Raw genomic sequence first — 23836 nt, 5'->3', positions numbered from 1 at the left:
CATGTTTAGACAGTTAAGAAAAGAAAATGTAAATTCTTCTTTCTTGAGGAAAGTGAAAATGTAGATGTCATGCTTTTGTTTTTCATAATGAGGTATGACATGCAGAAAGTTGATATTTTAGGTGGTAAGTTGCTTACAAGCTGTTTTATTTCAGGGCCCAATGTGTGATCTACTCTGGTCAGATCCTGATGATCGTGGTGGATGGGGCATCTCTCCTCGAGGTGCTGGTTACACCTTTGGACAAGATATTTCTGAAACATTCAACCATGCTAATGGTCTTACTTTGGTATCCCGAGCTCATCAGCTTGTAATGGAGGTACGTATATATACAGCTATGTAGAATCTGAAATGTTTTGCAGAAAACTGCAAATTTAAAGCATCATTACAGGTATGTAGCTAGCTTGTTTAGGGAAGAGTAGGCATTGAGAAGGTGATTTACAGAAGCTTTGTATTTTGTAGGTAATGTAAATTTCTCTGCAAAAAATCTGTAGTTCCACTTGCGTACTTTAGTGTTGTCTTACAGCATTATAAATGATGTAAGTATGGCTTTTCATCCTACACTGTGTTGCTAGCAGTAACAGCATTGGACTGAACTCTGCGTTGATTTTTTAGGTGGCAGTTGAACATCATTATTGATAGTTACAGCACAGTAGCTCAGCACTTGGCATTAGTGCCTCACAGCACTTTTGTTCTGTGGCTTGGTTTCTTCCATGGGTTTCTTCTGTGTGCTGTTGTTTTCCCTGTGTCCAAATTGTTTATTATGGGTACACCAGCTTCCTCCCTCATCCCAAAGACATGCCGTGGGTGAACTTACACTCTGAATTCCTTTTTAAGCATGCATGGGTACGTGCAAATGTGTGTACTTGCACATTCCTGTTCTGTAATTGGCTGGCATCATATCCAGTCTTGCTGTCTCTGCTTTGTACCTGCTGTTTGCCAGGATAGACTCCAGCTCCCCTTCAACCTTGAATTACATAAATCTGATATTGGAGAACGAATTATTTTTACATTTGTCAAGAGTTTTCTTTTTATCCAGTTGTGGACATGAGAAGCTGGGCACCAACCAACTCCTTCATGATGATGTACAAGGGCAGATTGCTGATTGACATTTCTGTGCACAATTAAAATTGATAGATTTCTAGAAGCTCATTCCTTCACCCCCAGTCAAAAGAATGAAAAAAATTAAGCAGAAACGGAAACCCCACTTGGTAAGTATGAAATACCTAGTAGTCTGGTTACATGCCTTTTCAGGACAAACAATTCTTCCCTATAATGCAAAGCTGTGTTTTAAATCCCGTATGCAAACAGTTGATACAAGTAATCCATCAAATTATTACTTAAAATGAGTAAACCTTTTAAAATCAAATTCACTATTAAGATTAAATGAGTAGGGCATTCAGTTGAAAAAATGTAAAAAAACACTAAGTATATAATTTACATCTATTCCATTCTTGTAATAGAGAAAAATGATTTTAGCATAGTAAATGTTAATAGATAGTTCCATGTATGATCCGCCGTTGTGCTGCTTCATTTACAGTGTTTCTCTTATTTTTCTGCATGCACAGTCTAAATTTCCTTGTGTGTGTGTGTGTGTGTGTGTGTGTGTGTGTGTGTGTGTGTGTGTGTGTGTGTGTGTGTGTGTGTGTGTGTGTGTGTGTGTGTGTGTTTAGAGCTCCAGATCTAGATGGGTGGAGAGAGAGAGAGGGAGGTGGGGAGATGTGCATTTTTTTGTCTTTATATATTTAAATAGTTATTAGTCTATCCACAAATATTACAAGCTGCTAAACCATTACAGGGTATAATACCCTGCGCTAATGTCCTTTGCATTTCTTTTGGTTTCCTTTCAGAGTTGATGTGTGATAATTTAAGTTATTACCCATGTTACGTGAAACTGCAGGAAGAAATTAAACCATTATTTAAGTAAGGATTTTCTTGCATCACAGCCAGCTTTCTTTTATTGTAGACAACAAAGTTTGCATTCCTTTACTGTAGACAACAAGGAAGACAAATACTTTATCACAAAATGTATTTTTTTTTACTTTTAAAGAAATACTTGCATCAAACATGCGAGTCTAACCATTTTTGTCTGTGTACTTTCCTTTCTTGTCTGTATGAGAAGCTTGGAAGTGAACATCTGTTAAAAATTGTTTACCCTAATTTGGTTTCTGAAAGCAGTAAGATTACAAGTTGCCGTCTGGTCTGATAGTTGAAAATGTAGCATACATGGGATCACAAGAGAGTTTCAGTGGTGTCTTAAACTTCTGTATTTAAAAGATCACTGCCTCTGGAGCACTTGCTGCCTTTCTACCATCCTTAGTGTGGGATTTCCAGTGGCGGCACAACCAGATTGCCCTGTACTAAAAACTGCACATACATGTTCTTCTTTGGATTACTGTTACAGTAGTGCAAAGCTGTACGAGACACATCTTGCCAAGGCTGTCTGGCATCTAGCCAGAATGCTAAAGCATTTGGATGCCTTTGCACACAAAATGTATGCATGTTAAAGCATGAAGGCATGGTGGTATAAACTGTACGGGTGCCAAAATTTCAGAACTCTGTTGCTGTTGAAGCTTTTAATTAGACTTGCTGTCACCTGAGCATCTTTGGTGTTATTGGACAGTTTGCAGCTAAAGATTTAGGGATAGATAAATATCCCCTTGGAGACCTGTCCTTTTTTTTTCACTGAATAGTTCTGTGTTATTGAGTTGTATATCTGTCAGGAGAAATGCATATGTGACAGGCAAATACTGTACAAGGACTCCCACACAACCCATACTTTCTACATTGGAAAAAGTCATGACATCGGTTCAGTGACCCTTTTTAGTCATTCACTTCAAAAGTAATTAGTAGCTGTATATACCTGGACATATACATTTACGGAAGTAGTGCTCTGATCAGTGCAGACTAATTTCTAGGTTTAGCCTAGGTGAAATAAAAGTATTTCACAAGCAAAAAAGTCAGAAATGTAAGCAATAATAGTGTAGTACTTGCATTAGTTTCCATTATGGTTCAACCTTTAGTAATTCTATAAGAGGAGAAGAGTAGTGGAATGGAAGTAGGGATATTGTGTTAGGTGATAGGTCTTGTGTAGAAGCAGGAACATTTGGCGTGGATGAAGAGGTTTTTCAAGTTGTATTCTGAATTGTTATTTAGATTAATGGGAAGAGCTTATCTGAGATTAGGTTCCTCGGGTTAATTGCATGTGCGGTGCTGTGGTTTGGTTCTAGGGGAGTAGTGTCCCTGGTTGTACTAGGTCTTTTCATGAAGTTAGCTGCAGTGAGAGTAAATGTCTGGAGTGAGAGTAGCTTGAAGAGCTGGGCTCCCTAAAAGTAGGTTAACTCTGTTTTTTGTATAACTGTTTTTTTTTTTAGGGTTATACATTAGTGCTGATCACAAACTCACCCTTTTTCAGTTTCTCCGTCTTTTGGGTTTTTAATACCATGACGGGAATGGAACCCATTCCTAAGTCAAGGTGTGATTAAAGTTCATGAAATTAGTACTGTTTCAGTGTTTGATGTTAGCCAGAAGTACTCTTTGCAGCACCCACAGTGTGCCCAGTAATGACTCCTGCAATTCGTGCAAAGTTAGATGTATTGGTAAAACTTCTAAGTACGATTGTAAATTCTTTTTTGCTCCTACTACTATTGGAACTGTCTGGGTATCCTCATTTCTGCCTGCAAATCCTCCTGGTATTTCATGACCGTCTCTATCTCTCTATGCATAAGACACTGTAGACAATGGGTGTAGCAATTTCAATGATCAATGATACTTTTGTCTTTTCACGGACTGCTATATCTGGTTTTCTCGCATCTGTTTTTTGAATGGTTGATAATGGGTGATCCCTTGTGATGTAAACGTCATCATTTTCTATAATGCTTTGTGGCTCATGTTTCCAGTGTTTTTCAGCTACCTCAGTATTATAATGTTTGCATAATCCCCAGTTCAACAGTCTTGCCAAATTATTATGCCTTTCAGTTTACAGTCCTCCTACCAGTAGCGTATCACAACCAGCAACAAGGCATGTGACTCTTTCCCATTATGTTTTACAAAATCTACATTTGTCTGTTTGTCCCACATGTTCAATCGTCTTTGAAAACTGCAATGTATGTAGTCCACTGTCTTGGGCCAGCAATATTAACCTTTTGTGTTTTCATTTAAATTTGCCCCTCCTTGACCATTTCTGCATTCGATCCTGATCAACATGAGGTTGTTCCAAGAGTTTTCTATACTTGCAACTATATTTATGCATTTCCCACATTTCTTGCCTTCTCATCTGATCCTTCACCTTGTATCCTTTTGTTTTTTGGCACATTCAGTTGGTGCCTGACTTTTATCTACTTAGCGTTTGATTTCCATTCCTGCTTGACGCTGATGTGCTTTTGGCTAAACTAAGCAGATAAGTCATCTTAGACTTGCTCATGTTTCAAAACTTTCACTACATTTGGATCTTGTGAGGTCAGCAGATGTGTATGCAGTCCCACGATTACAGATCTATACATGTAATCAGTTTCAAGGAGGCCCATACCTCCTTCGGAACATGGAAAATGTAATCTTGGTATGCACTGATTTTTATAAATCATTTTAGCATGAAGCATCCTTTTCCTGTCCAATACCTTTTGGGCCAGTGAATCACTCCAAAACTATATGTTAGGACAGAAACCGCAAATTGGTTTATAACTTGGACTTCATTCCTCGCTCTTTTCAGTATTAATTTGTCTTCTAAAATATTCCTTACTAAGTTTTAATCACATTTGTTCATGTTTTGTTCCTTCATCAGTTCGTAGATATTTATACACTCCCTCTTGCTCAAGTTCTTTTAGCATAGGATCATAGGAAGCTACTAGGGTAATGGCCCTAGGGCCCTTACAAGCCTAGCCAAGTTCTACCCTTGTTTCCACGATCAGCACCTGTTGCCCTTGTCCAAGAGAGAGACAGCTGGAACCCCGGTGTGAATTTATGGTTACCTGTCCAGTCATCAAGATCGCACTTGAAGAGGTCCAAAGAGGTGCTCTGCTTGACATGAATTGGTAGTCTTTTTCCATAGATGCAGTAATCTCTGGGAGACAGATCTGTCCTTCCGGCAGGTTCTGTTAATGTCACATAACATTTTAAGTTCTTTAGAGCAAGTGCCAACCTTTGGACTTGCGGATATGCAGCATTTCATATAAAGCAGAGTCCGAGATTGCCTTATACGCAAGGCAGAGATCGCCTCTGAGTAGTCTGTATGAAATGAAGTAAAGCAACAGTGGGTTCACCCAATCCACATAGGACAGATGCCGAATATTTTGATTTCTCCTTGTGAGGAACTTTTATAGTCTCTCCAGTTGGTGCAGGTGCTTGGAAAGGTACATACCAAAAGGGATGTTGTACTCCATTATTGGCCTGATGAGGGAAGAGTACCTGGGGGTTTTAACTTTTTTTCTGGAGGCAGTGCTCTTATGAGATGAGCAATATAGAATGCCTTTCTTACCGCTGTGGAGGCATGGTGATCAAAGATAAGGTTGCTGTCAACCTGTGTGCCCAGGTCTCTCACCACTGAGTGCATGTTTAGGGTGTTTCTGTTGATGTAGTAGTTAGCAAGAACATCACTCTTCCCAAAAAGGATGATGATGCATATTTTTGCATTGCGTTTAAGGCAGTGACTTTAGCACCAATCATTTGTTTAACAGCCTCTTATAGGGTATTGACATAATTTGGGGATTCTGACTGCTCCCAGTTTGCAGTCAGCAGACTGTCAACCACAGACCTGTAGTTTTTGCTTATACTTCAGAGAAATAGATTCTGAACAGTACAGGTCCCAGGACTGATCCCTGTGGAACGCCACTTGTTACAGGTCTGCTGTTGGAGGCGGATTCCCCTATTTTGACTCTATGGGGTCTATTGGTGAGTCAGTTAGCAACCTGCCTGATGATGTAAGGGTTGATGCCTAGCTGGGTGAGTTTGTCAGTAATGTCTGAGGGGAATCGTGTCAAAAGCCTTGGCCAAGTCCAGGTAGGCTGTATGCACAGTTTTCCCCTCTTCCAGGGCTCTACTGACTGTCTTGATGTCCACTAATTTTAACAGGCAGGATTTCCCTTTGACAGATCAAAACTGAGTAAGGTCAGGTGTTTGGAGATTATCTATATCTTTAAGGTCCGTGATGATTCGCTCCATGACCTTGCAGGTAAGGATAGGCAGGCTAATAGGTGTGTAGTTCCCGGAGTCGGTGGAAGCACCACCCTTGTGCAAGGCAGTAATGGTGGCCTTTTTCCATTCAGCTGAGATGAAGCTAGTGCTTACTCTGTAATTGAAGAGTACCTAATGGTGTTGCTAATTCTTGTTGGAACCCATGTAGGATGCAGCATGGGATGTTCTCTGGTCCCATAGAGGCTGTGTATTTAGCCTTAGAGATGGCATTTATGACCTGTTCTCTAAAGATATAAGGTGGGGGACAGGTGGAAGGAACGTCGTGGGGGTATGTGTGGTGGGGACAGGGCAGTGAAGTTTTCACTGAACCTTTTGGCCAACAGGTTTGCCATGTCCACAGGTTTAGTGTATGTGGTATTAATACCAGTTCGGTACAAATCTTGAGTCTTACCTTTTAAGCTACGACTGTAACTGAAGAATTCCTTATGGTCCTCCTTAATTGAGGACACTAATTTGTACTCGTAGTTAGCTTTGGAGGACTTCACAAGAAGTCTTATTTGCTTGTTTAAGCTGACAAGGAAGTTTTTCCAGTTTAGGGCGTGCTCCTTCTTACTTTTGAACAGCAATTTCTTCCTTTTATTGTAAAGCCTGTTAATGGAAGTTGTCCACCAGGCAGTATTGCTCTTCCTTGAAGTGCTTGTTTTTGTCCTATCTGGTATCGCTGCATCAATGTATTTGTACATGAGTTTATAAAAAGCATTTGTGTAGGACTCTGCATAGTTGCCAGTTCCATTTGAGGGGGAGGTGCAGTGAACCTATTTATACCGTCCCTTAGAAGGATGTAATCTGTTTTGGAGACGTTTTTTAGTTGCTGTTGGGCAGTATGATACTTGCTTCGAATTAGACTGAATTGTGGTCAGATCTGATGAGAGAAGACCTTACAGTGGGGGTGCTATATCAGTCCCCCATACTGGTAAGCACCAGATCCAAGATGTTGGTACCCTTAGTTGGGGTGGCCACCAGCTGGTCCAGGGCATTGGAGTGAATGAACTTAGAGTCTTTGGGTAAGTGAATTTGACCACGAGTAATTTACCCAGTCAATAGATGGGTAATTTAAGGTTGCACAGAACCATGTTGATTGGATGCATCTTGATGGATTCCAGTAGATCCAAATAGCAGAGTGGATGTCCTGATTCATGGAAGGGGTTCCATAGCTGGCAATGACCTGAATAGATGTCCTACCAACGATTAGTTGCACCTGAAGTGGCTCCAGGGAATCTTATTGTTTAACCAATCTGGAGGTGTATTTATCTTTAATGAATATTGATACTGTCTCCTTTAGTTTTCACACCTTCTGTTTGTGGTTTGAACATGTGGTATGAGGTGTAACCTGCTATTGCCAGGGCACTCTCCACTCCCTTGAACCGGGTCTGTGTGACTGCACAGATGTCAGCATCTTTCAAGGTGAAGACTGCTTCCAGTGAGTGCAGTTTCATGCTGGGACTCCTGGCATTTAACAGCATAACCCTGAGGTTGTTTTTAATAAAATTTTACGTCTGGAATTTTGTCCTTGTGACATTGCCTAAAAAAGGCACTGAGGGTGACGAGCCTTTCCCAGTAGCCGAAAGGGGGTGACCAATGAAGACCATCTCTGGCAAAGCATTGAGGTCTGTCGATCATGTCATCCCAGGCTGGCAAACTGGATCCCCTTAGAATAACACCATAAACCAAGCCAATCGTAAAGTCAGTGATTTTCTGTTTATATTGTGGTATCATCCTAGGTGAACGTAATATGCTGCTCAAGGCTAGGGACATACCTGCCTGTGAGACACAATCAGATAGCTCAGTCATGTTGTCCAGGAAGGTACATCTCATGTCATTCACACCAGCATGTACTATGACTGAATCATAATTGTACTTGTTGAGAGACTTGAGTGCCTCCATGATCTGACGACTCATGGCACCAGAAAGAGCTTGACCGTGACTTTCTCCTTGTTCAGCCTGGTGAGGGGATGTCTGTGTCACTGTAGAGTCTGCTACGACTAAGGTATTTGTAGTAGATGTGTGTTGCCTTATGGTCTTTGATAGTGAGACACTTGTGCTTGTGTCATTGGGTATTGTGTATTTTGGGTGATATGGTTGGTTTAGTATGCATGTCTTTCGGAGGTTTGTGGTGTTTAGGTAGATTTTTTTTTTGTGAATACCTCTGCATATGGTGGTTTATGTGTATGCTGTGTGTCATGAGTGGGAGTTGTGGTAGGTGGGCTGACAACCCACTCTATATTGCCATCTGTTGTGCAAGAAAGCTGCTGTTCCAGATTGATAATGTGGGTGCATATCTTACAAATGGTACAGGAATGATTTAGAAGTAAGGGGTTATCCGTATACATGAGGCAGTTGCTACACTGGCTCAGTAGACGCATGCCAACCAGTCTGGTAGGAGAAAAGGGGGGAAACTTAATGATTCATGGTCCTACGAGGAATCTCGGTCTGGCTATAAGAGTTGGAGGGAATACAGCCAGGGACAGGTGTTAGGTTTAGGTATGAGGATCTCTGGTTTAGGTAATATTTGCGAGGCTAGAGAGCAGGTGTCTGTAACCGGCAATCCCTCTGCACAGTAGTGGGAGATGTTGCGTGATGTGCAAAAATGCGCAAACAAATACAAACCAGTTAAAATATAGGCTTTTTAAAGCAGCAAACAGGAAACTGTGTTCAAATTATCGAATCAAAATGCCCTAAACACAGCTATGCAACACTACCTCTAGTTAGATCAGTCCAAACTGTACCTTCCTCCTAGGAGGGCACAGGGGGGCTTCTCCAGACAAGGGAATAACTTTTTTGCAAGCTCCAAAGGTCACACACTGTGCTAGATTCAGCAAAAACTAAACCTAGTCTATGGTAGTGTTTTTCAAGTGCAACAAACAAGTAAAATGAGCAATAATTACAGCTGCAAGAGTAATTTAGTTAGGCAATCTAAAAAAAAATGCATTAAAATACAGTTGCACAGTTTAAACAGGTATGCAGCAAATATTTTAGTTAATCCAAGTGCAGAAAATAGTTGAAGATGAGCACTTTTCTTTTGTAGTCTCTCAGCAGGTATTTGAAATACAGCACAGCAAGGGCAGAAGGCCCAACTCTCCCTGCAGCTTTGAACAAACAAGCACAATCTGGTTCAAACACAGGCTTATTAAAGCAGAAAAACAAACAGCCAAAGTTCAAGTTATCCAGTGAAAACACACTAAACAGAGCCCTGCAACATTAACTCTAGCTAAATCACTCCAAACTGTACCTTCCTCCCACGAGGGCATGGGGGGGGGGGTCACCAGACAAAAAACTGTTTTACAAGCTGCAAAGGTCGCAGACAGGAGTAGATTAAACAAAAACCTGAACCTAGTCTATGCTAGTGTTTTTCAAGTACAGCAAACAAGTAAAAATGAGCAAAATAAACACATGAACATTAATTACAGTTATAAGAGGAAGGCAATTAGCATACAGTCTAAAAAAATGCAGTAAAATGCAAAATATCACATTCTTGTCCCAAACTGATGTTTTCTTGGTGCTGCAGCTTTCTTGCTTTAAAGATTGCTGTTGCACATTTATCAAGAACAAATGACATAGCTGAAAACATTTTGACCACTTGCATTTGTGCTTTCAGTTCCTCATCTAATGAACTATACAGTTTTTAAATCCTCTACAAAAAGATGAGGCGTCTTTACCCTTTAGGTCACAGCTACAGTCTAGTTCCCAGAAAATAATCTGTTATGTAGACAGCTTAATGGGTTAAGGACAAGACAAATGAGCAGTGCCGACAGTCACCCTGGAATATCTCCCTTTAAATTTTACCCTTGGAGTAATAATTTGTCCTTTATCGTAGCTTAACTACAAAGTGCTTTGCCACTGTTTCATGGTCTCTGTAATGTAATCAGTCAGTGTAGGGTGCGTCTTGTACATTTTAAGCACCCTTATCCATGAATGTGGGAAACTGGCAAATGCTTTTTTATAGTCTGTCCATGCCATACTTGGATTCTTCTCCTTTTAACAGTTCTCCATTATGACTTTAACCAAATGATCCTTAGTTCCATATGACTTTATTACCCTTTTGTTCTGTTGCCATAATTGACTTTTCTTCTAAATGAAAATAAAGTCCGTCAGTACCAGTTCCAGTGTATAGTTTATACATATCATCAGAAGGAAAATTATTAGTCTGTAATTTTTAGTATAGCTTGCAGGTTCGCTCTTAAGTAGTATTGTTTTTCCTGTTAACCAGGCTGGTGTCTGTTCGGGGTGTGCTTATAAGTAGTTCTTTCTCGTGGCAAAATCCTTGTGCAAAGATGTTAATACTTTTAGCTAAAAGTTAAGTACTGCATCTGGGCTTGGGGTTTTCCAGTTAGGAGTTTTTCTTAACTTTGTTTTAATCTCTCTGCCCGTTGCTTCATCCCATTTGATATCCTGTACATATGAACTTTTTTCTTTCTTTTACTACTACTATTAATTTAGCATCTTTATATTCCACAGGATCTTTATAGATATTTCTCCAAAATGTGTCTGTTTCTTGTTTTTTTGGTGGTGGTCCAATTCCTTTTGCCTAGTTTCCCAGTTCTCCATAAGACTTTTTTGGGTTATGGTTATTTTGTACTTTTCCTTCATATTTATCTACGTATCTTCTAAGTTTTTCTACTTGTGTTGATATTTTATTTGCTATAGTGCACGATAGATCCTTATCTGTTATAATACTGCATGTTGCTTTTATCACGTCTTTCTGAGCATTTTTGTTGCTTTGTTCCCTCTTTTTTATACTCTTCTAACAGTGACACTTGTCCTAATTGCTTTATAGTTTTAGGTTCATAGGTTCATAGGTTCATACTAGGCTATCTGCCCGAGGGCATTTACAAGCCTAGCCCATAGTTTATTTTTTTTTCTTTCTTTTTTTTTTAACATTAGCCTGTACAGGAAAATAAATTAAGGGATAAAAGGGAACAGTGTCCTTTTCCACAACAAAATAAAGTGTCCCAGAACAAAGACTGTTGTAATAAGATACCATGACACAAATTACAACCGAAAAAAAACAAGTTTCACAGTTAGTTATGGCCAGCCAATATAAATGCTTGCAGTACTACTACACTGAAGACCCTTCCTATGGTAAGAGAGCTCGGGCTCATGGAACAAGTTGCCATATTCTCTGGTGCTGAGGAGAGACACCTGTCACTGAGAACTTGCTACAGTTCTTAATTTAGTTAGTGAGTCCCTGGCACATGTACTTTCCAAAGGCCAGTTATAGAATGCCACAAGAACTGCAGAGGTGTGAAACTTCTTTCAACTAGAATTCCAACATGCTTGGTTAATTTTGACTAATACAACAATTTACAGTTCAAAGTCAGACAACTTTGGGAATTGCTTTAATACTCTGGTTAAATCTAAAATAGACAGTCTTTAAATAAAAGCACAGTAGCCTAAGATGTACATCTTTTCACTCACGGAGATGGGGCATATTTATGTTTTGGTATAGTATGCAACCTCAGACAAGACTTCAATAGTACCAGTGTGCTTTTAGCAATATAAAAGATGCTGTTCCTCCTATGCAAAGGATTCCTTTGCAGTCTGCAATCAAGTCCTCTTAACTTGATGAAACCTTCTAGTCAGAGGCAGATAGAAATAGAGGGTACTACATCAGGAAAAGAGCTCCAATGCTGCCTGGAACTATGTGCACAAAGTTGTCTTTGTGTTTTCTTTTTCTGCAGCTGTTTATTTAGGATCCTCAATTGTTCCCTTACTGAGGTCTGTCATTTTGGGGTATTTTACTTTCTTCTGGTCAAGTTCATTCTGTGCCCATAACAGGAGTTTAAGTAACGGGAGTAGATTCACGGTTTTCATAATCCAAGATAGCTTGGTTGACTTCACTCCATACCTTTTGCCTCTGCATCATGTTAAGCAGATCTCCAAACGGAGACTCCTCAGGGTTGTCAAAGGCAAGAAGAGCCAATGTCCTTTCCATTTCAGTCAGGCACTCCCGACTCTCCTCTCCTTGCTCAGCTAGTTGTGTCTGGGCAAACGTTCGATCAGATGCTGTTGCTGAAGATGGAAGTATAGATAACGATTAGTGTCCAGTAGCTCAGGATGAAGGCTGTTTATCAGTGCAATGGCTTCTTGGATCTGTCCTTTCAGAATCATCTCTCAAATTTTTATCCGCTCATCCAGAGACTCCAAGTCAACATTAGGCTCAATCCCAGATTCCATCCGGAATTTTTCTGCCGCCTCTTTGAATCCCTCTGTTACCAGATAGTTCATAATGAGTCTGTTCATGTCTGCTCTCTGGATATGCAGATTGTTGAGCTTTTCCATCCACTCATCTTTGGAAATTTCCTCAGGCTTTTCAGCATAACTCATTCTGTAAAGTGCCTACTGGTTCTCCATCTTTTCTGATTGTTTTTCCTGTGCACTACAACTCCCCTGCCCCCTACATTTATCTCTACCTAGACACCCCCCCCCCTCACTACCACTCAATTCTTCTCTGATGATGTGAGGTATGGCCAGCTGTGCCAGGAGAGGTAGGACAGTGGATGTGTAATGTATGCCAGCATAGCTAGCTGGAGTTTTGTAAGGAATTATGCCATTTGTATATCAAACTGATTTGTACATATGCGGGTGTTGAAAAACATATTTGTAAAGTTGCTTGTGTTAAAATTTACCAACAGTGGGTCCTGCTGGCAGGAAAAGAAATGTACCTGTATGTCGGTCTATATGGTAGCTATTTATTGAAATTAATAAATTGTAACAGAGGACACTGGAAGGGAAGAAGTTAATCTCAGTCAGCTAACTTTGAAAAATAGTTTGAAATTTAAATTACTTGGTATAAGCCATAAAGATTGTATCTCACAGGTCTCAATGCAACCAGAGACAACAATTCTGTACTAGCAAGCCTTCTGCATTGTGTTTAGCAGTGAACTAATTGCCACCCTGGAAGGGTGGAAGTTTTGAAATGGTTTTATGGCTTGCAGATGCTGTAACACATCTTGGCAAAGCTATGTGTGGCTGTGTGTGTTAACATATATGTGCGAGATTCTGCTTCCGTTTCTAGTAAAGGGGGGGTTAGTTTGGGAGCCAGAGTCCGATGACCAGCTGTATGTGATGTCATTCCATAATCCAGGACTAAAATGTTCTAATACTAGATGAAACTGAAGTCTCAGGACAGTGTGGTTTTGAAACCTGACAAGAAGACCATTCATCTACTTCATTTTGCCTTGCTGTAGTAAGTAACCAGGGAATAGTACTACTATAGATTAATAAGGAAAATATAGAGAGATTAGTGAAGTACTGTTTTTCTGTATCTGTGTGAATCCATTAGTCTGTGTTTTTAATATTTCCTGTGATTGAAACTCTAGTGTTTGCTGAAAATAGATGTTCACTGTTTTCATGTTTTTATTATTAAATGTATTTAAACTTTCCATTGTGGCTTGTTCTTTATTGAATATTTTATCCTTTGAGAGTACCTTATATTTGGTTACACTCTGGCTGCTCCTGAAAACCTTACAAATGGTAGTGTTTGACCAATGCAGTATTAGTATTTTCACTCGCTATAGCTGGGTAGCCTTGGAAGAGCCTTAGAGTAGCTGGCCTTAGAGTGTCTGATGGCAATAACTACCTTATAGTCTGAGCAGAGGGTCATAGCTAGTAAATCTGTGCAAGCCTTCCTCAGGTGTGTATCTGAAAATGAAATCTGTGTGTCAGCTGCTTGGAGCAGGGACACAGAGCACTAATTTTAACAGAGTGAGAGTGGTGGAGGACTTGGCTTTGACACTCGGCTGGGCTGATGACTCAACTCTACAGCTGTGCCAGTGGTGAGTCTTATTGGGGGCCTAAGAGAGAGAAACCTATACCCCAAACATAGTGTGCTCCCTGTGTGCTCTTAAGGGACATTGCAGTTGGTGCATGATTGATGGAAATGCTTTATCTGTTTTTGTTCCAAGTGAACATCCCTTATCAGTGTCTGTGATTACAGGCCCGGAAGAGGGGTCACAACTTCCATGATGGCATTTGATTTTTCCCCTTCCTTTCCCTTGCTATCCTGTGTTCTTGTGGTAAGACTTTATTAGTTTAGCTGCACAGTAATGTATCCTATTTATTTGTACTTTTTAATTTCTCCAAATCTTTTGGGTTTCTAATACCATAATGGGAATGGATGCCATTCCTAAGTCAAAGTACAATTAAACGTAAATTTCAGCCAGTAGTGCTCTTTGCAGCACCCCCAATGTGCCCAGTAATGAGGACTCCTGCAATTTGTGCAGAGTTACATACTTTGGTAGCATATCTAAATATGATTGTAGACTCTTCTTTATAAGACCTGTTGCTCCTACTACTATTGGAACTGTTGGAGTGTTTTTCTTCCACATTGCTGTCATTTGTGCCTGCAAATCCTGATATTTTATGACTTTGTGTGTCTCTACGCAGGACACTGTAGTCACTGAGTGTGGCGATTTCAATGATCAGTGCTACTTTTGTCTTTTCCTGGACCACTATATCTAATTTTCTAGCATCTATATTTTGAATTGTTGGTAATGCATGACCCCATGTGATGTAGAATTCTTCATTTTCTATGATGCTTTGTGGCTCATGTTTCCAGTGTTTTTCAGCTACCTCAGTAATATAATGTTTGCATAATCCCCAATGCAACAGTCTTGCCACATTATTATGCCTTTTAGTTTACAGTCCTCCTGCCATTAGTGTATCACAACCAGCATCAAGATGCATGACCGTTTCCCATTACGTTTTACAAAACCTACATTTGTCTGTTTGTCCCACATGTTCAATGGACTTTGAAAACAGTCAAGTACATAGCCCACTGTCTTGGGCCGCCAATATTAACCTTTTGTGTTTTGGTTTAACTGTATTTATGCTTTTTTCACATTTCTTGCCTTCTCATCTGATCCTTTACCTTATATGTTTTTCTTTTGTTTTTTAGCACATTCAGTTGCTGCCTGATTTTTATCTACTTCTGTCCGCATGGTTGATTCCACAAAGCCGTATGACACCAAGACCTTCAGCAGGCAGGTTTTAAACATTAAGGAGACAAGAAGGCCCAGCACCAGAAAGTCCTACTCTGCCAAATGGAAAATATTTACCATCTGGTGCCACAGCAAAGACATCAACAGCACCCAGGCCAGTCTGACATTGATTCTGGACTACCTGCAGAGCTCCTAGAAAAGGGATAGTCATACTCCTCCATCAAAACACACGCCTCTGCTATCTCTGCCTACATACAGTCAGATGAGCCCATTTTTTTCCCCAACATCTGTTAACAGTTCCTCAGAGGGGTGGCCCACATCAGACCACCTAGAAGGCCACCTGCTCCTGCAAGGTTTCTAAACTTTGTCTTGGAAAAACTGACTTTGCCTTCCTCAGCAGACCTGAAGTACCTTTCTTGGAAAACTGCCTTCCTACTGGCCATCACCTCAGCCAGGAGAGTTTCGGAGCTTCAGGCCCTTATGGCCATTGAGCCCTTCATCATTTTCCATGCTGTCAGGGTGTCTTAGACCAACTCCTCCTTTATGCCTAAGGTGGTCTCTGATGTTACCCTCAATGAGGCCATCCATCTACCTACCTTCTTTCCTAATCCCCATAATAAAGGGGAAATAAGTTTACTTTACCCTAGGTGTGCACAGACAGATGTTCTTCGTGTTTCACTGTTGCAGTCATTACATTTGGGTAATCTGCTGGCAGGTTGCCCTCAGTCGGTTTGAATAACAAAGTGTTGGGTCCTGCGTCGGTTGCTGTCTCCTCTTCCATGACGTCGGGTCGTCAGGGGTATTAAACTTGCAGCCGACTCCATTTTAATCTGTCTTTCTTGCCACGTGGTGCCCAAAGCAGAAGCAGTTCTCAAGTGCCGGTCGTCCGACTCCTGAAATTTTCGTTTTCGAGTTTCAGAACCAAAGACTTCAAACTAAAGCTAAGTACCCCGTTGGGGAAACTTTTTCTTGCTCCTTACCAATGTCAGTGAAAGTTAATTGTATTACTTGTGGGAAGCAAATACCTCATAAGGATTTTCATTTGTACTGTATTCCGTGCCTAGGCCCTGACCACAATGTGCCTTGCTGTGGTTTTGTGCTAAATTTCACCAACGCACTATTAAGCGTCTGTACATTTTTGCTTCTAAATACTTTGGTTCAAGATTTAACTATCCTGAAATGTCTGTTAGCAATCGGACTACCGGAATTCACAAAAAAAAACAGAAAGAAAGACAGACCGAGGTCCAAAACAGACGACAAAGCTTCTCCTAAGCCAGTCTCCGGTTCGCCAGTACTCAGATGTCCTTCAAGGATGCAACTGCAGTCCTGACATATGGGTTGTCCTGCCTCAGGCAGCCCTTCGGTCGGCCGGATTCCAAAGTTTGGGTCCGGCATTGGCTGATGTCGCCCTCTCCCCGACGTCAGAGCGCCTGGGGTATAAAAGCGTCAGCCGACGCCATCTTCTTCAGTCTTTCTTGCCGCGCGGCGCCCGAAGCAGAAGCAGTTCGCAAGTGCCGGTCGGCCAGCTCCTGTGTTTTCAGCTACTGAAGACTTCAAAAAAGCTAAGTACCCCGTTGGGGACCTTTTCTTGCCTCAGCCGATGATAAAACTGAAAAAGTTAATAATTGTTTAACTTGTGAGAAACAAATACCTCATAAGGATTTCCACTCTTACTGCTTACCCTGCCTAGGCCCCGAACACAGCATCTCGGCCTGTGCAGCTTGTGCTTCTTTCAATAGACGCACTCTTAGGCGTCGGTCAGAGTTTGCACAGGATTATTTTGGGGAAAATTTCTGTTATATCATGCCGTCGGAGCTTCCGACAGCACATTTACCTAAAAAACGGAAGGATAAGGACCGACACCTGCGGTCTCGGCCGACACCACGCTTAGGCCTACCGCGAGTGTTTCTGTCTCTTCTGAGCTGGTTTTACAGCCGCTACAGACTGACGACACCGCCCCACCGGTTACTCCGGTACCAGAGGCCAGCTTGGTGCCGGTTCCTGTTCTCCCCTCTGAGACCGTAGCCCAGGATTTTTCTGGCACCATTTCAGTGAATAAGACTACTCCAGCACGTGGGGCTGCCAGGCCTCCAGTGTCTATGTCCATTAAGGCCTACACAGGCTAAGGCTGCCAAACAGGCTAAGTCTCTCCCTCCAAGATCTGTTTCTCTGGGATCCACTTCTGGTTCTCAAATTTTAAGTTTAGCTGAGGACCTTATTTCTTTAATTAGGGGTTCTCAGCCTCATCCAGAAAGAGGCTCTCAGCCACCTTCTGACAAGAGGCCCAGGGTTGAGCAGGTAGATACCCAGTCCTCCGATGAGGCCTCAGGTGATTCTGCACATTCAGACTACCAGGAGGAGGCCTTCCCTGCCTACGAGGATTCTGATGCGGAGGAATCCATTCCCTCTGCTTCTCCTCCTGAGGAGTTTTCCTTTGGGGAAACACTTCATTCCATGAGGGAACACTTCAAATGGCAAGGCCAAAAATACTCGTATTCTAGGAAAAGGTTAAGGGAATTTTTAAAGCTACCGCAGCATAGAACCTTAGCTATTCCTCCAGTTTTAAATGTGTTTAGATGATGTGTATTTAGAATCTAGCGTTTCCCCTGATTCCCTCCCCCCCTGCTCCTGTCAAGCCAGACAGGTCCTACAGGGTCCCAGACACTCATCAATTTCTGTACAAGGGCCATACTGCTGACCCTGAAACTATTTCTCAGGGGCCTAAAGGGGTTTCCACCACTACTGCTAAGAATCCCCTTCCTTCGGAAAGAGATTCTAGGGCTTTAGAAAGGTGGGGCAAGAAAGTATATACATCTTCCACCCTTTCTATGTGAGCATTAAATTGTCAATTTCATATGATTCAGTATCAGGAATACATGTTGGACGACTTGCAAAAGAAATTGGCTTCCCCTGAACCATTAGATAGAAAGGGGTTACAGGAATTGGTTCATAATACACAGCAGGTTAGCAACCATTTCCTTCAGTGTGGATATGATGCATTGGAAGCTTCATGTAGAGCAGCAATGACAGGTGCGGTCATACGCAGATATGCTTGGTTAAAGGAACAAACATTGCCAGACCATGTGAAAATTAAGCTTTTGGACGCACCACTAGAGAAACATAAGCTATTTGGTGCTACTGCACAAGAGGTTTTAAAGAAAATAGAGGAAAAGGCAAAATCAGTGCAAACAGTCAAAGATTTCCTCCAGGTACAACCTCCAAGATTCAGCAGGAATTGGCCTTCTAAGCATTGGTCCTTTCCAGACACAGACAAATTTCAGAGGCAAAAACAGACGTGGCAGAGGTAGAGGGCAAACTCGAGGCTCCTACAGAGGACGTCAATGGCAGTCTCCGAACCAGAGAGGTGGGGCAGGACCTTCCACTGCTCCACAGGGACAATCTCAATGACTTGACTCTAACTCCGCCATCCAGGGCTCAATTAGAAGAACCTTTAGGAAAATTATCTTTATTCTCACAAAATTGGCACAATATTACAAAGGACAAATGGATACTGGACATAATAGACAAAGGATACATATTCCATTTTCATACACTACCAACAAGACAGAGCAAGCCAAACCTGCCACCAAATCAAAGGGCAGAGGCACTCAAACAAATAACAGACCTACTTCAAATAAGAGCAATAGAAAAGGTTCCTTCTGCAGAACAAGGCCAAGGATTTTCTTCAAGTCTGTTCCTTGTTCCAAGAAAAGAAAGCCAATGGAGACCCATTCTGGACTTGTCCGCACTGAATACTTACCTTATTGTGCCAAAATTCAAAATGCTGACTTTGCAGCAACTCCTTCCCATGCTGGGCAAGGGGTCTTGGCTGGTAACTCTGGACCTCAAGGAGGCATACCTGCATGTCCCAATCAGACAAAGTTGCAGAAGATACCTCCGATTTCTTGCAGGCTCAGAGCATTATCAATTCTCAGCATTGCCTTTTGGCTTATCTACTGCACCCAGAGTGTTCACGAAATGCCTGGCATCAGTAATTGCACATTGCCGACTTCAGGGGATACAAATATACCCTTACCTGGACGACTGCCTTATACAAGCGGACAGCCAACAAGCCTTGTTAAAAAACTTGGACTATGTCATTCACCTACTGCAGGCCTTGGGATACACAGTCAATATTCAAAAATCAAGTCTCGTACCATCCCAACAAATACCTTTCCTGGGTGCAACACTGGACACAAACACCCAGATGGCGTTTCTGACAAAAGAAAAACAAAAACAATTACCAGAATACTTCAGAAAATTGGCAACTCACACCCAGATGACTGCAAGGAAAATCCTGCAGGCCCTGGGTTTCATGGCATCTTGCATTCTTCTGATTCCACACGCAAGGCTGCATATGAGGAAACTACAGTGGTATATAAAAAGTCTATGGTCTCAGCACAGCCACAGCCTGGAAGCATTGATCCCACTCATTCCATGCCTTCAAAAGGAATTTCTGTGGTGGGCTCAAGCAAGCCAGATAAACAAAGGTCTGCCTTTCAGCAAGCCTCATACAAGTCAAACCATTACAACAGACGCCTCAGACCATGGATGGGGGGCGCACATGGAGGGCAGATGCATTCAAGGACAATGGACACAAAAAGAAAAGCACCTGCACATCAACCAAAAAGAAATGCTGGCAGTGATACATGCAATCAAGGCCTTCGGTAAATTCATGCATCAGGGCCATCTACTAATAAAGACAGACAATACCACAGTTATGTGGTACATAAACAAGCAAGGAGGTACCCATTCCTACCCTCTTTGCAGACTGGCAATGAATCTCTGGGACATTTCCTTACAATTGAAAATAGAGCTATAATCCCAGTTTGTACCAGGGAAGGACAATGTTCTGGCGGACAGCCTAAGCAGAAACATCATGGATCCACACGAATGGATGTTGCATCCGGACATTTTCTTACAAATAACTCAAGCATGGGGAAGGCCAGACATAGATCTTTTTGCCTCCCACCTCAATCACCATCTGAAAAGGTTTTGCACAAGGACATACCATCCTCAAGCATGGAAGGTGGACGCTCTCTCCTTCAGTTGGAACTCTCTAACAATATATGCCTTCCCACCTCTTCCTTTGATGACCAAGGTGTTACTAAAGATCAAGACAGAGCAACCGAAAGCCATACTGATAGCTCCAGACTGGCCAAGACAGCACTGGTACCCACTGCTACGGAGCTTGACACACACCAATCCATGGCCCCTTCCTCAATGGCCACTTCTGACACAGCACAATTACAGGACACTACACCCCAGCTTGAAAACATTGAAGCTGACAGCTTGGAAGATTCCATGACTATTCCCCAGGATACACTTTCCAAAAGGGTAAAAGATATCATCCTGGAGGCGCGCAGACCTTCCACTAGAAAAGCATACTCAGCAAAATGGAAGAGATTTCTTATCTGGAGCAGCAAAAACGGTCAAAACCCATCAGTGATGAGCATTCCACAGATCTTAGAATATTTGGCTGAAATGCTCCACAATGGCCTTTCATATTCTTCCATAAAAATACATGCTTCAGCAATATCTGCCAAATATAACACTGATCCGCCTGTATTTTCTCACCCATTGCTAAGACAGTTTCTAAGAGGTATAAAGAACATCAATCCTCCAAGGAAACCACCAGTGCCTGCATGGGACCTCAACTTCATGCTGGAAAAATTAACTCTTCCTCCCTTTGAACCAGCAGCATCTTCAGAGTTGCAATTTCTGTCTTGGAAGACAGCTTTCCTTCTGGCAGTAACCTCAGCAAGAAGAGTCTCTGAGCTACAGGCCCTTATGGCAATACAACCATTTCTCATTTTTCATCAGGACAGAGTTTCTTTGAGAACCAATCCGTCATTCATGCCAAAGGTGGTATCCAGGGTGTCCGTGAATCAAGCTATTCACCTGCCTACCTTCTTTCCCAAACCTCAAAATAAAGGAGAGACTTCTGCACACCTTGGACATACACAGACAGTTGCGCTACTACTTGGACAGAACAAAGCCTTTCAGAAAAACTGACCAGCTTTTTGTAGCTTATGCTGCTGGATTGCAGGGAAAAGCAATTTCCAAACAGACAATTTCTAAATGGATTGGAAATTGCATTCGATTCTGCTACTCTTTTCATGGAAAAACTGTGCCAGCTGACATCAGGCCACATTCCACCAGAGCTACAGCCACCTCCACAGCTTTTTTAAGAGGAGTGGCAACAAAGAACATTTTAGAAGCTGCTACATGGAGCTCCGTGCATACATTTTCCAAACATTACAACCTGCCTTTATATTCCAGATCCAGCGCAGGATTTGCTTCTGCAGTCCTGCAGGGCATTTTAGCTACACCATCCTTGTCTTAGTGCCTACCACCCCCAGGTTGGCTATGGTATTCAACCCATATGTCAGGACTGCAGTTGCATCCTTGAAGGACATAGTACAGTTTTGTACTTACCATAAATGTAGATGTCAGATAGGTATGCAACTGCAGTCAGGTTTTCCCTCCCACCTACCCCTCTGTGGTATTCTTTTGGGTTTCTACCCCTCATTTTAGCTACCTGGGGTTATCTTTTATGGTGCATTTGTTTTTTATGTTGTTGTACTTGTCTGGAATTTTGTCTCTCTTTCCAAAATTTAGCCTTCCTTAGAGGGCACCTGGCATCTGGGGCAAGAAACACTGAAGAAGATGGCGTCAGCTGACGCTTTTATACCCTAAGCGCTCTGACGTCAGGGAAAGGGCGACATCAGCCGACGCCGGACCCAGACTTTGGAATCTGGCCGACCGAAGGGCTGCCTGAGGCAGGACAACCCATATGTCAGGACTGTAGTTGCATACCTATCGGACATCTACATTTATGGTAGGTACAAAACTGTACTTTTGGCGCTTTTGCAGCCCCTGATGCCCGCTACTTTTGAGTCGCAGGCCTCTACTGAGACCCATTCAGAGTCCGGGATGCCGCAAGATTCTCCAAATATTGAACCCGCGGATGTTTCTCCCTTGGATGGGTCTGGCGCCGCTGAGCAGGCACCGGCTTCTGAGGGTGTTTTCAGGCCTAAATATTTGTATATTAAACCGACGCCATCACCAAAACCAACTACTATGTCTAAAAAACTGGCGCATGAGCCACGTGCTCAGGCCCCTATGCCTAAAAAAAACAAATGATCAAAATGGCTGAAGATTTAATTACCTTGATCAGGGGATGTCCTTCAAGGATGCATCTGCAGTCATAACATATGGGTTGTCCTGCCTCAGGCAGCCCTTCGGTCGGCCGGATTCCAAAGTCTGGGTCTGGCCTCGGCTGATGTCGCATCTTCCCCGACGTCACAGCTGCTGGGGTATAAAGGCATCAGCCGACGCCATTTTCCCCAGTCTTTCTTGCCGAGCGGTGCCCCAAGCAGAAGCTGTTCGCAAGTGCCGGTCGGTCAGATCCAGAGATTCAGCTACCGAAGACTTCTAAAAAGCTAAGTACCCTGTTAGACTCTTTCTTGCCTCAGCCGATGTCAGACAAAGTAAATAATTGTTTAACTTGTGGGAAACAAATACCTCATAAGGATTTCCATTCCTACTGCCTTCCTTGCTTAGGCCCAGACCACGACGTATCAGCCTGTTTAGCCTGTGCCTCCTTCAACCGACGGACTCTTAGACGTCGGTCGGAGTTTGCAGAAGAGTTTTTTAGATCCGCTTTTGCATATAAAATGCCGTCGGAGACTCCGCGCATTTAGCCAAAAAGAAGAAAAGGACCGACATCATGACCCAGGTTTCGGCTGAAACCACGGTTAGGCCTACCACGAGTGTCTCGGTTTTGGCTGAAACCGAGGCCTCGGTTCTTCCTTCTGCCGAAATCATACCTCCGACAACCGAGGCCAGCGAGGCCCCGGCTGAGTCGGCTACAGAAATCCCTACCGAAGAAGCAAGTGCACGAGAATTGTCCGACACCATTCCTTTGGACATTTCCACTCCTGCACGTGGGGCAGCTAGGCCCCCTGCTTCTATGTCTATTAAGGCTTTCTCCAGGGCTAAAGCTGCTAAAATTACTAAAGCTTTACCTGCAAAATTAACCTCTCAGAGACCTTCCTCAAGTACCCAGATTCTCAGTCTTGCTGAGGACCTTATTTCTCCGATTAGGGGGTTCCCAACCTCACCCAGACAGGGCCTCCCAACCTCCTCCTGACAAAAGGCCCAGGACTGAATCCCCTGAACCTCTCTCCTCTGACTACTCCTCGGATGGATCTGATTTGTCAGACCATCATGAAGGGCCATACTCACCTTATGAGGACTCTGATGCAGAAGACTCTATCCCTTCTGCTTCCCCTCCAGAGGAATTTTCCTTTGGGGACACTTTCAATGGCAGGTCAGGATTTCTCTGATTCTAGAAAAAGACTAAGGACTTTCTTACACTTGCCACAGCATAGGCCTTTAGCCATACCACCTGTGCTAACTGTAGTTGATGATGCATATAATGATGTCAGCTCTGCCCCTGATTCACTTCCTCCGGCCCCTGCCAAACCTGACAGATACTACAGGGTTCCGGATTCCCACTTCCACTTGTATAAGGCCCATGCTGCAGACCCAGAAACTATTTCTCAGGGCCCGAAAGGTGTTGCAGCTGCCACTGCCAAAAACCCACTACCCTCTGAAAGGGAGTCAAGAGCATTAGAGAGATGGGGAAAAAGGCTTATACATCTGCTACTCTTTCTGCCAGGGCTTTAAACTGTCAATTCCATATG

At 42.5% G+C, this 23836-nt stretch overlaps 1 protein-coding gene and 1 pseudogene across 1 annotated transcript in view; one reads left to right on the top strand and one right to left on the bottom strand.

The window, feature by feature from the left end:
- The window catches only part of PPP2CB (protein phosphatase 2 catalytic subunit beta), a 564832-nt gene that overhangs the window by 298146 nt on the left and 242850 nt on the right, over positions 1-23836 (top strand). Inside the window, exon 5 of the mRNA XM_044059310.1 lies at positions 155-316. Coding sequence (XP_043915245.1) covers positions 155-316 — 162 coding nt within the window. The remainder of the gene's footprint in view (positions 1-154; positions 317-23836) is intronic.
- Positions 11662-12565, bottom strand: LOC122791561 (annotated as a pseudogene).

The sequence above is a fragment of the Protopterus annectens genome, chromosome 17.part0 (assembly GCF_019279795.1).
Source record: "Protopterus annectens isolate FY-2018-M chromosome 17.part0, PAN1.0, whole genome shotgun sequence".
Taxonomy (NCBI): Eukaryota; Metazoa; Chordata; order Ceratodontiformes; family Protopteridae; genus Protopterus; species Protopterus annectens.
The sequence above is the reverse complement of the archived record's forward strand: the minus strand, read 5'-3'. Positions and strand labels throughout refer to the sequence as shown.